Raw genomic sequence first — 12,009 nt, forward strand, 5'->3', positions numbered from 1 at the left:
CAAGTGGAGTAGGAACTAGGAGGGAGAAATAAGGGTTCATCCTTACCTCTGTTTTGTTTAGTGGGGATTTCTTTGCCCATTCAAACATATTCTCGTAGATGTTGCCATCATATCGGCCAAGCACAGATCCAAGGTGATCATCATGAAAATCAAAGGCATCAACCAGTGCTACAGCATTGGGACGGATTGCAGCCAGAAGCTCCTTCACACGCTGGTACACCTGAGTAACCTGTGCATCTGTCAAAATGCCCGCCTGGGACAAAAGCCAAGAGACTTATCAGAACAGAATCTAATTACACGCACAAACTCTCATGGTTCTTTGTGAGAGACTAGAGAGAGTTCTTTGCAGGTCAACTCTCCCCTACAGGGAAGGCCAGTATGTCAAAATATTAGAGATAGTAAAATGCTAAGTAATTGCATTGGTCTTCTAGACAGGAGGAAGACAACCATCCCTTCAGCCTATTTCCTCTTAGTGAGGTGACTCCAAAGAATGAAAATGCCTGTATTTTAAACCCCAAAATCAGAAGTTCTCTTAGCACCTGCATTATATGAAATCCTTCCTGTTTTCATAACTATGTTTTGTAAATGGAGGAAGTGGCAATGAGAGACCATACTTATGTCAGCATGAACTTACAAATACCACTGTTTGTAAAAGTATGCTCCAGCACCATAGGAGTTGAGAGAGAGAGAAGTAGCTTGGATCAGACCACTTGGATACTCAGATAGGAGACTGATCTAGATGAAAGGTTTTGAAGGCCAAACCCTTTTCTTCTGTGCTTATTTACAAATGGGTACCGCCCATGCTGGGGTGTGTAAACAATTACTGGCATCACCACATGTGCATGATATCCATCTCATATTATCTCCCTGCTTGATACTACGCAATCTACCAGTCACCGACCTGAAAACAAGAAGCCGGTCTAAAGAGATGAATCTTTGACCATATCCTAATGGCCATCCAACTCTGCCTTTGGAGGGCTGCAAAAGGAAGCTAATTCTAGCACCCCCTCTGAAATAGTTCTGCCTTATGCCAGGCTTACCACTGGAGCTCACAAGCCTGAACACTCCAGGCAATGGCAGTTGTCTTTCATCTCATGGTAACTTCAGACCAGAGCACTGTGGCCCTTGAGATCTGGGATATTAAACTGATAAGAACAGATATAACTTAAAAGATAAAGTTTGCACTTCAGTGTCCAAGAGACACAGACAAGGCTTTCATCTCGGGGCCAAAAGACCAAACACATCAAGACACTTAATCATAGCCTTTAATACACCAAGAGACTACTTACACTTGATCTGAGCTCCGATACTAAACTGTGATACTGACCTGCAGGAAATCCCCTGTGTGCTTACTGATTCCATAGAGTGCATACAGGAGACACAGATTGTTCATCACAGCATGGACAGCTGCATCATTAATTCCTGAGAGCTGTGCTGTGAAAAGCTTCACCACCACATAGTGACAGTGTGCCTGCAAAAGTGGTATAAAAAAAAAACACCCAACAGTAGGGAATTCAAGGTCAGAAGCCGAAGACAAGAGAATGTAGAGTTGAGATGCTTCCAAAATGTGCTTATTTAGTGACATTACTGACCTCAGATGCTCGCACCAGGTCAACAGAGGTTCGGTTCCAGGCATCTTCCTGGCTCTTCCTGCGGTTCAGCTCAGCTTTCAAGTTCTTTGCTGCCGCTTCAACAAGTCTGTTTTACACAAGGTGTGTGGGGAGGGTGGGTGAAGAGAGAAACAGAGTCTGCAAAGTGACCTCATACCAACTACAGAAAATTCACAGAAACTGGCTGATGTCTTACTGATGCATTAGGCACTAAGGAGCTCAATTCTCACCCCATCCCAACATTTGCTGTTCCAGAACCCACATGTTCATTCGTGCAACTAGGATGGCATGGCTACATCAGAGTAGTATTAGGACAGCTTTAAGGAAACAGGATAAAAATAAACCTCATTTTAATGAGATGGAAATACTCAAGCAGCCTCATGTCCCCATTTAGTACCTGTGCTATTTATTTTTCCCCTTCCCAGATGTAGGGCTTTATACTGACTCTCCTCCCCACCAGGTCTGTAGTCACCACTATTTTAACCTCTCCAGGAAGGTAACTGCAGTTTGATTAATTTTGGCATCTGCAAGTTTGAATTTACACCAAAAAACCCTCAAACCAGCTGCACAGGGAGCTCAAGTGCTTAAATTGTGTTGCATTTAGATGGTCAAGAGTTTTTTGAAATTTTAAGTAGCTGGGATTAGGTTACACCTAGCAGAAAGCATCACTTCTTGGAGATTAAAAAGATATTTCACTTGGACAGACGCGGTCTGCAGACCATACGTTGCATGCTGCTGCATTAACAGAATAGCTTAGCTCTATCACATTTCTCACTAACATAAACACTTTACAGCATTTTATTAATGCATAGTTCTTTGCATTAAGTGTGAACTCACCTTGATGCCCGCAGTTTATACACCTCCATCAAGCTGGCTGGATCATTGATGTGCACCGTTGTAGGCCTAGCAGCCACCTGCTGTGGCTGGATGTGTTGTCCTGAGAGGTCGTTAAGGTAAGACACCATGCCACTAACCAGGTGACCTGAACTAACCTGGGTGTAACTTTTGATCAGGAACCTGAATAAAAAAAAAAAGAAAGAAAGATTGCATTGCCCCATTCATTTGGATACAGAATAGACAGATTAACTTTTGGGGTTTAGTCTGTAGAACTACTAGCCAATATATAGGAGTTGCATATACTTGCAGTTATAGCAGAAGCCAGAGAAGGGGACAGAAATATATAGATCCAAGAGAAGGAATATTGCAAGTTAGGTGGTAGTGGACAGGTGGTCTCTGTGCCCTTCTGACCATCTCTCCAGGCAACTAACGACTAAGTAGGGAGATCTCTTGAAAGAAGTCACCTCACCTAGCAGTCTGCAACATCATGACAGTGTTTTCTCCCTCGTAGGTGCAGGATGGGGTGAAATTAACATAGATATCAGGAAGGCCACTGCAACGAGAGTAGCCATGCCCACCACATGCCATTCGACATTCTTCAATGCCAGCGTTGGCTGTCCATGAAGTGAATGCCTTTAGCCCTGCAGACAACGCGTGGAGCTAAGGGAGAAAAGCAGAACTGGTAGCTGCCAAGTCTATTGCATTAGGTCACTGATTTACCACAGATGCCACCCAGTTTGCATTTCCACTATTAGCTCACAAGCACAATGGGCTTCAGTGGCAGCCAACAGAATGATTATACTGTACAATCAGCACCATCTACCTGCTGCTTATCATAGTGTTATTCAATCTTTACCTTTTGTTGACCTCAGTTATAATATCAGAAGTTAGTGCTAGAAAATACTTATTAGGTCATACAGCTCATTTCTCTCTACCTATGCCATAATCTTTACAGTGTATACTCCAATGCTTTGTCTAGTCTACAAGACAAAGATGGGTTTCCATTGCATATTGTCATTTCACCGTATTCCTTCGGCCACCCACTAAGTGATTGCACCTTACAACCCCACTCTCACAAAGTTCTTAGTTCTGCCAATATCTTTGATTAACAGCAGTTCTTCCCTGGTTCATTGGAAGCATGGTCCAGTGGCTACCATAGAGGACTTGAAGTCAAGACTGCTGGGTTTCATTCCCAGCTCAGCAACACCTCGTTCTGGGTGATCTTGGGTGAGTCACTAACTCACATTTTTTAAAGGTGCAGTGCAGTATATAGATGCAAATGGAATGATGCCTCTGGGTGAATTATCAGCAGGGATTGAATCTAGAACCTCTGGATTTGAAAATCTCAAAGCCTCTATTGCTTGCCCAAGAGGACTGGGGACCATTAGCTCGCAGGCCACAGCAGCTTTTACATAAAGTATCAGAATCACCCTCCAGTTTTCAGACAGGATAATTACCTCTGGCAGCTCACTCAGGTCTCCCTGGTTGATGTCACCAGTGATGCGCTGATAGGTCTTTTTCATGTAGGCTCCAACAAAGTGAAAGGCAAAGGCAGTTGCCAGGAGAGGAAAGAGTTTGTATTGTTGGGTTTGATAGTCCAAGATCTGGGGCTCCGGTTCCCTATAGCAATACATGAGAGTCATTACTGTGACTGCTGCCAAGTTTCTGCAGACATCCTGTACAACAGTAAGAGCTTACCTACACATACTGGAGTCCATAATGAGGGTTGTAAATTCTAGTGCCCCAGAGCTGCAGACCCTGGCTCTGTGCCAGGGAGCTTGGAAGTCCTGACAGTCCCAGTTCAAGGCAGAGTTCTCAGGGCTTCCAGGTTGGTTGCTGCAGACTCAAGACTCAAGGCTCTATTAGAGCCAGAGCTTTCAGACTCGTGTTTCCCACAACAAGTAATCTGGAAGCTCTGGAATGGTGGGTTTCTCTGCCTCAGTGGCTCCCAGAGATTTGGAGGCAGGGCATCATGGGGCCTTCTCTGCCTTGGCAGTACTCCAGGAAAGTGGAATTGACAAGAGCATTCCACGCAAGGAGCCATAGAACTGTCACTTTGATTTTCTGCTGAAAAACCTTCAACCAGCTCCACTCCCAGACCTGCAGTCACCTTCTCCAGCAGCCAGTATGTGGGGATCCCCAGAGATTCCTGCTGGCTCCCTACAATGCCAGTCAAGCGTGTGGTGAGGCCTAGACAGCTGCAGATTAATTATTTCATTTTAACCATTAATAACAGGGGTGAAAAAGACAAGGAGGTCAATTTCACTCAGCAGCTGTCCAGGTCCCTGGAGTAGATTTCTTTTTGGAAACACAATGCATTGTATGAGAATTTTCACCCCCCCAGAATTTTGGGTTCATGAAAATTTCAAATACATTTAATTTCATTCCCATTTGGAATGATATCACATTTACAAACCACAACGTTTTCTGCAAACCGGAAATCCTGCATTTCAGTCAGCTCCAGCTAGGAGTGAGGAGGCATCTGTACTTCTCTTTCAATTGCCACGGTAAATTGCATCATCCACAATCTGCATCCCCAGCTCTCCCCAAAATGCTTGCCTTTTGTCTAACATCCATTTATTTTTGGCATTTCAACTTATGACACAGGCAGGCCCTTCATTTCACTGCAGCCACTACACTTACCCTGGCTTTAGCTCAGACTGGTGCCTCACTGAACTGTAGCGGATGGCAATGGTACAAGCCCTGGACAACGAGCGAGCAGAATCCCCCACAATGAGGGATCGGATGAACACCATGGTCCCATAAGTCAGCTTGTCACTGAGTGGTTTCACATATGTGCCATCTGGTTCAACCTAACAGAAAGACAGGATGGTGACCCAAGGGGTTTCCTGCCTTCTAAATTCCAGCAGCAGCTGCCACCTTGCTGTGGAACAGAATGTACATGAGCACACCTACCAAGTGGCATCTAGCCTTCACAAGCCTCTGTCAAAGAACACCATGACACGAGTGTAATGTCCCCTACCTCACTTGAAGAGTTTTAGCATGGTTCTCACTGTAGTAGCTGCAAGCAAAAGGATGAGGGCTGCAGAGACAGTGACATATTTCTCTCAAGTTCCTTGCACATTCAAGAAAAAGGCAAACCAACAGACGTTCTTGTAAAAGTGATCAAACTTATGTCTACTGTTCTAAATGTTTTGACATTTTTCTCGGTGCATCATAGAGAGCAGAGTTACTATTCTAGAGAGTCCTGTGCAAGCAATAATTCGATGGTCTTCAGCTATATCAGATTGGTCTCTAACCACATCAAGTCACATTTAATAAGGCACAGGTCTTAGAATCATAGAAAAGTGGGGTTGAAGGGACCTAAAGAGATCATCTACTCCTTAGCAATACTTGCATGAGAAACTCCTAAAGATAAACCCACGGCTCTACAGGAAGTGCTAATAATTCAGTGGATGGCACTCTTCCCTCTGAGTCAGTAATTAATTACAGTCACAGGGTGCTTGCCTGAGGAGTTGCCTTTTGGATGAGTCCTAAAGTGGTCATTAAAGATCTCATGCACTTCTCCTAATGGAAGAGCTGTTAATGGCCATAGCTGGTCATATTCCAATTTGGACAATTCCATTCTGCCTCTAAATTCCTTCTTTAGTTTCTGATGGATGCAGTATTCTTCCTCACTTCCTAAGCAAGCTTATTGTATGGTGGCGGTGGTGTGTGTTAAACAGCTGCCACATCCACCCCTGTTGTGCGAAGTGATTGTGAATAGTTCAGAGTGATTTGGGATTAAGAGCAGCTACAGAAATGAAATATACTGAACTTGCTCATGGGAACCATAGGATGTGAAGTGAAGGGGGTTATTCGAAACAAAGTGTTGCACAGGGATCAACTGTCAGTTAAACCTTAGCAATAAGTAAGGCTCCGTGTTTGTCATGGAGGTCACGGATTCCATGACCTCCGTGACTTCTGCAGCAGCCAGGTGTGGCTGGCCCAGGAGCCGCCTGAGCAGCTCGGGCAACCCCTGGTCCAGTTGCACTGGTTGCCACTGGGGCTGTCTTCCCCTACCTCCCAGTGCTTTCCCGCCGCCAAACAGCTGTTTGGCGGTGCTTAGCACTTTCCAGGAGGGAGATGGGAGGAGCAGGGACATGGCGCACTCAGGAGAGGAGGCGGAGAAGAGGTGGGGCCAGGGCGGGGATTTGGGGAAGGGGCTGGAATGTGGGTGGGGAAGGGTGGGAAGAGGTGGGGCAGACGCAGGGCCTCATGGAAGGTTTCAGTGATGCGGCCCTCAGGCCAATGTACTAGTCCTCATGTGGCCCTCATGGTGATTTCAGTTTGAGTTCTCTGAGCTAGGAGCTGGGGTCGCCGCTTCTCAGGTGCTGGGTATGGACTCTGCCCCAGCCCTACCAACCCCTCCCCAGCACCCCTGGAGCCCCGCAGGCTGTGCCCCCAACCCCAGTGGCACCCCGCACAGGCCATCCCTGTCCTCCCACCCAAGTTTTAGTCGGGGTATAGAGTAAAAGTTATGGACAGGTCATGTGAATTTTTGTTTACTGACTGTGACCTGTTCATGACTTTTACTAAAAATACCCGTGATTAAAACATAGCCTTAGTAATAAGATCCATTTAGTCAGAGTTGGAGGAAGTTCTGGAGGTTAAGAAACAAACCCTTCTTGCTCCTGGCTTTATAATAGAGGGCTGGAAGACCTGTGGAGATCCTAGGACAATACAAGAGTATAATTTCTTCCACGCATAGCTCAGTAGCAACCCCTCTGGCTAGTTAAGGGTTGACTTTGACAGGGTCCTAAAGGAGGCAAGTTTGCTTCTCTAGACAGCAAAGATGATAGCTGTGATGTAGGATTTTCAGGGTGGAAAACGAAAAATAAGGGGATCCTCATGGTCAGAGGATTCCACAGAGAACCCACAGGTAAGCAATGGGGACAGATTTAACCCAGAGAGGGAAGAGTTAAAGTATGTTGAAAACTCTGTGCCAGCTCACTACAAAAGAGCTGTTAATGACTGGCTCCAGAGCTCACTCCTTTACCTTGGCGTACTTCATCAGCATGTTCTCCCGGGGAATGCGGAACTTGTCCATTTTTAAGTAGCCATTATCCATTTCATCATAACCAAATTTTGGCCCAATGTCACCCACAGTAATACCTGCCATAGAACAGTGGGAAGGAGTCAGAATTAACAACAGGTGAAAGACCTAACCCTTCAATAAGCAGGCAGTCTAGATTTCTGGGAGCTCTTGGCATTCTGATATGAATGGCAGCAGATAAGCAGACTTAACATTATCCTGTCCTCTTATTGCAAGAGTGTGGATGAAAACCCACAAGGATCTTCATACTCCACATCCCGTCCTATAATACAGGGATTGGGGGAACGCTCTCCAAAATTTGTCAGTGCCACTCCTGGCTAGAGAACAATGCAAGGAATTCCTTCTCTCTTGGGGAGAGGAGCATGTGGTCTCCACAGCACTTCCAGCTTGGGAGTACAGCAACATGGTGATATCCCAAACTAACCTCCACTTTCGGTTACCACTAAACCACTAGATTGGCCTTGTCATTTTAAGTCTTAAGGTAAGAGCCCTCAGGCTTCTAGAGCCACACAAGATCTATCCACACACTTGTGCTGAAGTGTTATAGTTCTGCAATGCACTTCCTATCTGAGTTCAGTCTGAAAGATAAGCCATGTATGTTAACAATACTTGCAAAGCTATATGGCCTGACAATGTGTTGACCCTTTGTTTCCCAACAGTGCTAAACCCCAATGTAGACTCTTACCTGGCAAGGGCTCATGGGTGCCCAGCTGCCGTATGGGTACAATGAAGGCATGCAGCCCTTTGCATTGGCCCTGGGTGTAGAGCTGAGCCAGAACTATGGCATGGTTTGAGGTCTTTCCAACTGCAAGAGCAGAGAAAAAAAATATCATTTTAATACTCTCTCTTCGATAAAACACCATCTGAGATTTGATGAGCTCTACTATATATTAGCTCTTCAATGCTAATTAAGGGTCTGATCCCATAGCTGGCTCACAAATGAAACTCTCATTAAAGTCACTTATGTTGTGTGTGAAGCAGCTTCATGACTCTCAAGAATCACATTCAGTACTAAACAATTCCTTGGCAAGACTCCTACTGAAGTCAAAGGGGCTCTGCCTACATCAGAAATGAAGGAGGGGCTTCAAATACACAGGGGATAAAACTTCAGATTAAAGTCATCCTAAACTCATGTTGTGTAACAACTCAAAAAAAATGCCCAAAGAAATTTGGTGATCCAAGATTACAGCTGAACTTTGATAAGTTTCCTACTTGGCTGAAGAATGATTTAGCTCTACACACAACTTCCTTCTGTACCCATTTCCAGTCACTACCTTCCAGATGCAGCAGTCCTAACATGGATATGAATCACCACCTCCTACAGACAGGAGAGTGCCTCCTTTAGCTTCCAAGTTCAAATGCACAGTGATTCACTTACGTCCACCTGGCCACCACTTAATGGAAGTCACAGTGGGGCTGTTGAGAATGAATTCCTGGGTAGCGGGGTCATAGGTGGCAGTAGTTTCCAAGCCTCGAAGGTGAGTTCCTATGGGTAGTTAGCACATTATATTTTAACAGTCACAGATGACAACAGAAACAGAACTGAACAATGAATTGATGAACTCCAGCAGTGATGCAACAAACGATATAACCCAAAAGGCAGAGAGGGCACACCACAGTGTACACTTAAGAGCACGGCATTTTAGAAGTATGGGAGTTATTAATCTGACAGCCTGGGCACCAAGCCAGAAATGTAAAATTATTTCAAATGATACAAGTGCCAGTATCCAGGTTGTTCCAAAATTAGGCCCTTTAGTTTTCAAGCACCTCCACCTTGACCCTTTGCTTGTTTTGCATCAAGAAGCATATGATCAAGAAATGATCTACAATGTCATATCTACAATGTCATATCTTAGCCTGATTACACTGACACTGGAATCTGATTAGTTGCAAAACAAAGTCACATGCATTTAACAAAACATGGTCTCAGAAGTGCTACCATCATTATTCCCTCTCCAATGGGCTTGTATACCACTCATCTGATAGAGCGGTTTCTCCCAAATCCACGTGAGAACACAAGAGCACATATACGCTAGATTACCGAAGATTTTTCGGGCACCTACAATAGGCTGAAGGTAACAGTTCCATTAACTGCTTCCACTCCCCTCGTCCCAAGTCCTCACTTCACGCAAACTGAAGGCAGCTATAGCTGACAGATGACATTCCCTGCACTGGTGTCCAGTCAATTTAAATCTAGATGTAGATGACCAGCTGTGGACTGACTTGATGCTCCAAAGTGGCAGACCATTACAGAACCATTGACACTACATGCGTATTTCATCAAGAGGCCTGACCCTACCATGATGTGTCCATGCACCAATTTCCAAAGTTTGTAGATCTAACTCTGGTGTCTCCATAGACAACTTAATACTCCCTTACTGAATTGCCAGGCCACCCCCACCATCATAAGCTTCAAACCTGATTGTACATACGCTTCTCATTTCAAATGACTGTGCTTTTACTACTAAAATATCTGCAAGTCAGTCTTCTTTGTCACTTGATGTCTCACTGTCGGTGAAGGATGGATCCAAGCTCACGATTCAAAACATTTTCCTACTGACAAGTTTCGAAAACAAACGTCTCCCAGGTAGAACATGCTTATGTGTTGTGAAGTTGTGTGACACATACACATGGTCCCCACTGATCTTGCAAGACTTCAGCAAATGCTCACTTGTGCCTAGGGCTAGGAAACTGGGTCATTGCCAGGGACATTGAAATTTGGTTGGGGAAAAAAAAAAATGATGAGAAAACATTGAGTATCTGTCACCTCTCCCTAAGCCTGTAAGCAGAGGAAAGGCACCTGTAAAACTAACTGAGTGAGAAGTGGATGGACAAAGGAGAAAAACCATTCAATTCTTGATGATGAAAAGAACATGCCATGGTAGGAAGAAAAAGAGGGAACTTAAAAGAGAAATGTGGGTGCAGATACTGGGCTTACCCAGGTGATCTCCAAACTATGGTCAGCCGCAATTGAAAACTAACTTATTATTTTAGTATCTCTTTCAGGCTCTGTAAAGGTCTGCACTCCTGCCTTCCAGCTGAGTGCCAAGTAGAGCAACCAAACTGATCAGGAAGAGGCAGAAGTCATTCTGGAAATTCACGTGGGTCTAGAAGCTGCAATATGCTCTTATCAACACACCCATACAAATAGAGTATTTTCATTAGTCACAGTCTCCCTCATTTGAGTGACAAGTGAATATCAAATACACCCAGATACCACAGTGATGGGCACATCAGAAACTCTTAGAGATCAAACATTAAGCAGAGTGGTACTATGCATAGACATGTGAACTATTTAAAATTCCAGAGAGTGTACACTTTTCCCCATGACCAGAACTGCACCTGCAGAGATTCTGGAAAGCGCATGATATTTTCCCCATGCAGATAAACATCCTCTGTACAGAAAACACCTTTGTGAATATACTTGAGCGAATGTACTGTACCGTGACCCATCTCGGTTTGAGCATAAGTGCCAATGATCTCCAGATTCCAGGCAGGCATGAAGAATCGGTCCTGCTGTTCCAGGGTTGCCTGGGTGAGGAGGGTGGGCAAGAACATGCCCAGGTGGAGGTCCAGAGGCTCAGGCCGTCCACGATGAATAGAACTGTGCCAAAATGCCGAGGGGTGGGAATGTGAAGGGAATATTATGGGAAGGAAGCAAGCATGATGTTGAAGGTGAAGATTGAGGGGGGAAAAAAAAAAAGAATTGTGTTAAGAATTTAGCATGCAAATTTCAGAAAACCAAAGCACTGTCCTGGTCTGTATTATAAAGAAATCTTGCATACTCAACCACACTGCAGTGCATTTTCCTCTTTGCTAAGCAGGGCAGCATTTGCAACACTCCCCTTTTTAGCTTTGGCTCCAGTTTAAAGAGGAAAATCTATTTCTGATGTATCATATTGGCTAGTATAGAGAGTTAATACAAACCAGTGAGAAAGAAGATTCTGGAAGCAAGTACACATTTGAATTTAAAATGGATAAAAGGCTGGCATGAGTCAGGTTGTGTTTTAGTTTAAGACAGAGCTGGTTGGATGAAGTTTGACTGGATTATTTTGGAACTGAGGCAAGTCTACACATCTTCATGGTTTGAATGGGGTTCCAGGAAGTACTCAAACCCCTTACCACTCGAAATCCCACTTGTTTCAGCAGAAAGAGCAATGCTTCCATCTAGATTTCTTAAACTTGTCATAGCTATCAATGTTTTAGATTTTGCTTTGGACTTGCAAATTAGACATATGTAGCATATATGGACTTGAGTTCCAACTATGATCTCCTCCATCCTCCAACACAGCCTCTTTTGTTAAATTTTGTCTGCTCTTTAGAAAACTTCAAACAAAAAAGGACAGTGCTCTGCATAAGCAATCAGTCAAAGCTAGTGACCGCAACTGCAGCTGTGTGTGAAAAAACATTTATCAGTCAAGGCATCACCAGAACAGAGCCCCTGCCCCCAATCAAACATGCTTTATTATAATGTGTACCTCCCACTTCATCTAGCCGACTCCAAAT

General features: G+C 44.4%; 1 protein-coding gene across 3 annotated transcripts in view; it reads right to left on the reverse strand.

The window, feature by feature from the left end:
• Window positions 1-12,009, reverse strand: part of ACOX1 (acyl-CoA oxidase 1) — a 32,444-nt gene that overhangs the window by 2,546 nt on the left and 17,889 nt on the right. For 2 of the 3 annotated variants that reach the window (XM_073311532.1, XM_073311534.1), the window contains 10 exons: window positions 8,882-8,989; window positions 8,189-8,308; window positions 7,447-7,562; window positions 5,091-5,260; window positions 3,905-4,067; window positions 2,917-3,107; window positions 2,448-2,627; window positions 1,593-1,698; window positions 1,328-1,471; window positions 47-253 (listed from right to left, as the gene is read on the reverse strand). In XM_073311532.1, coding sequence (XP_073167633.1) covers window positions 47-253; window positions 1,328-1,471; window positions 1,593-1,698; window positions 2,448-2,627; window positions 2,917-3,107; window positions 3,905-4,067; window positions 5,091-5,260; window positions 7,447-7,562; window positions 8,189-8,308; window positions 8,882-8,989 — 1,505 coding nt within the window. Of the gene's footprint in view, window positions 1-46; window positions 254-1,327; window positions 1,472-1,592; window positions 1,699-2,447; window positions 2,628-2,916; window positions 3,108-3,904; window positions 4,068-5,090; window positions 5,261-7,446; window positions 7,563-8,188; window positions 8,309-8,881; window positions 8,990-10,946; window positions 11,108-12,009 lie in introns of all 3 variants that reach the window. The other variant, XM_073311533.1, reaches the window with a different exon arrangement.

The sequence above is a fragment of the Lepidochelys kempii genome, chromosome 14, assembly GCF_965140265.1.
Source record: "Lepidochelys kempii isolate rLepKem1 chromosome 14, rLepKem1.hap2, whole genome shotgun sequence".
Taxonomy (NCBI): Eukaryota; Metazoa; Chordata; order Testudines; family Cheloniidae; genus Lepidochelys; species Lepidochelys kempii.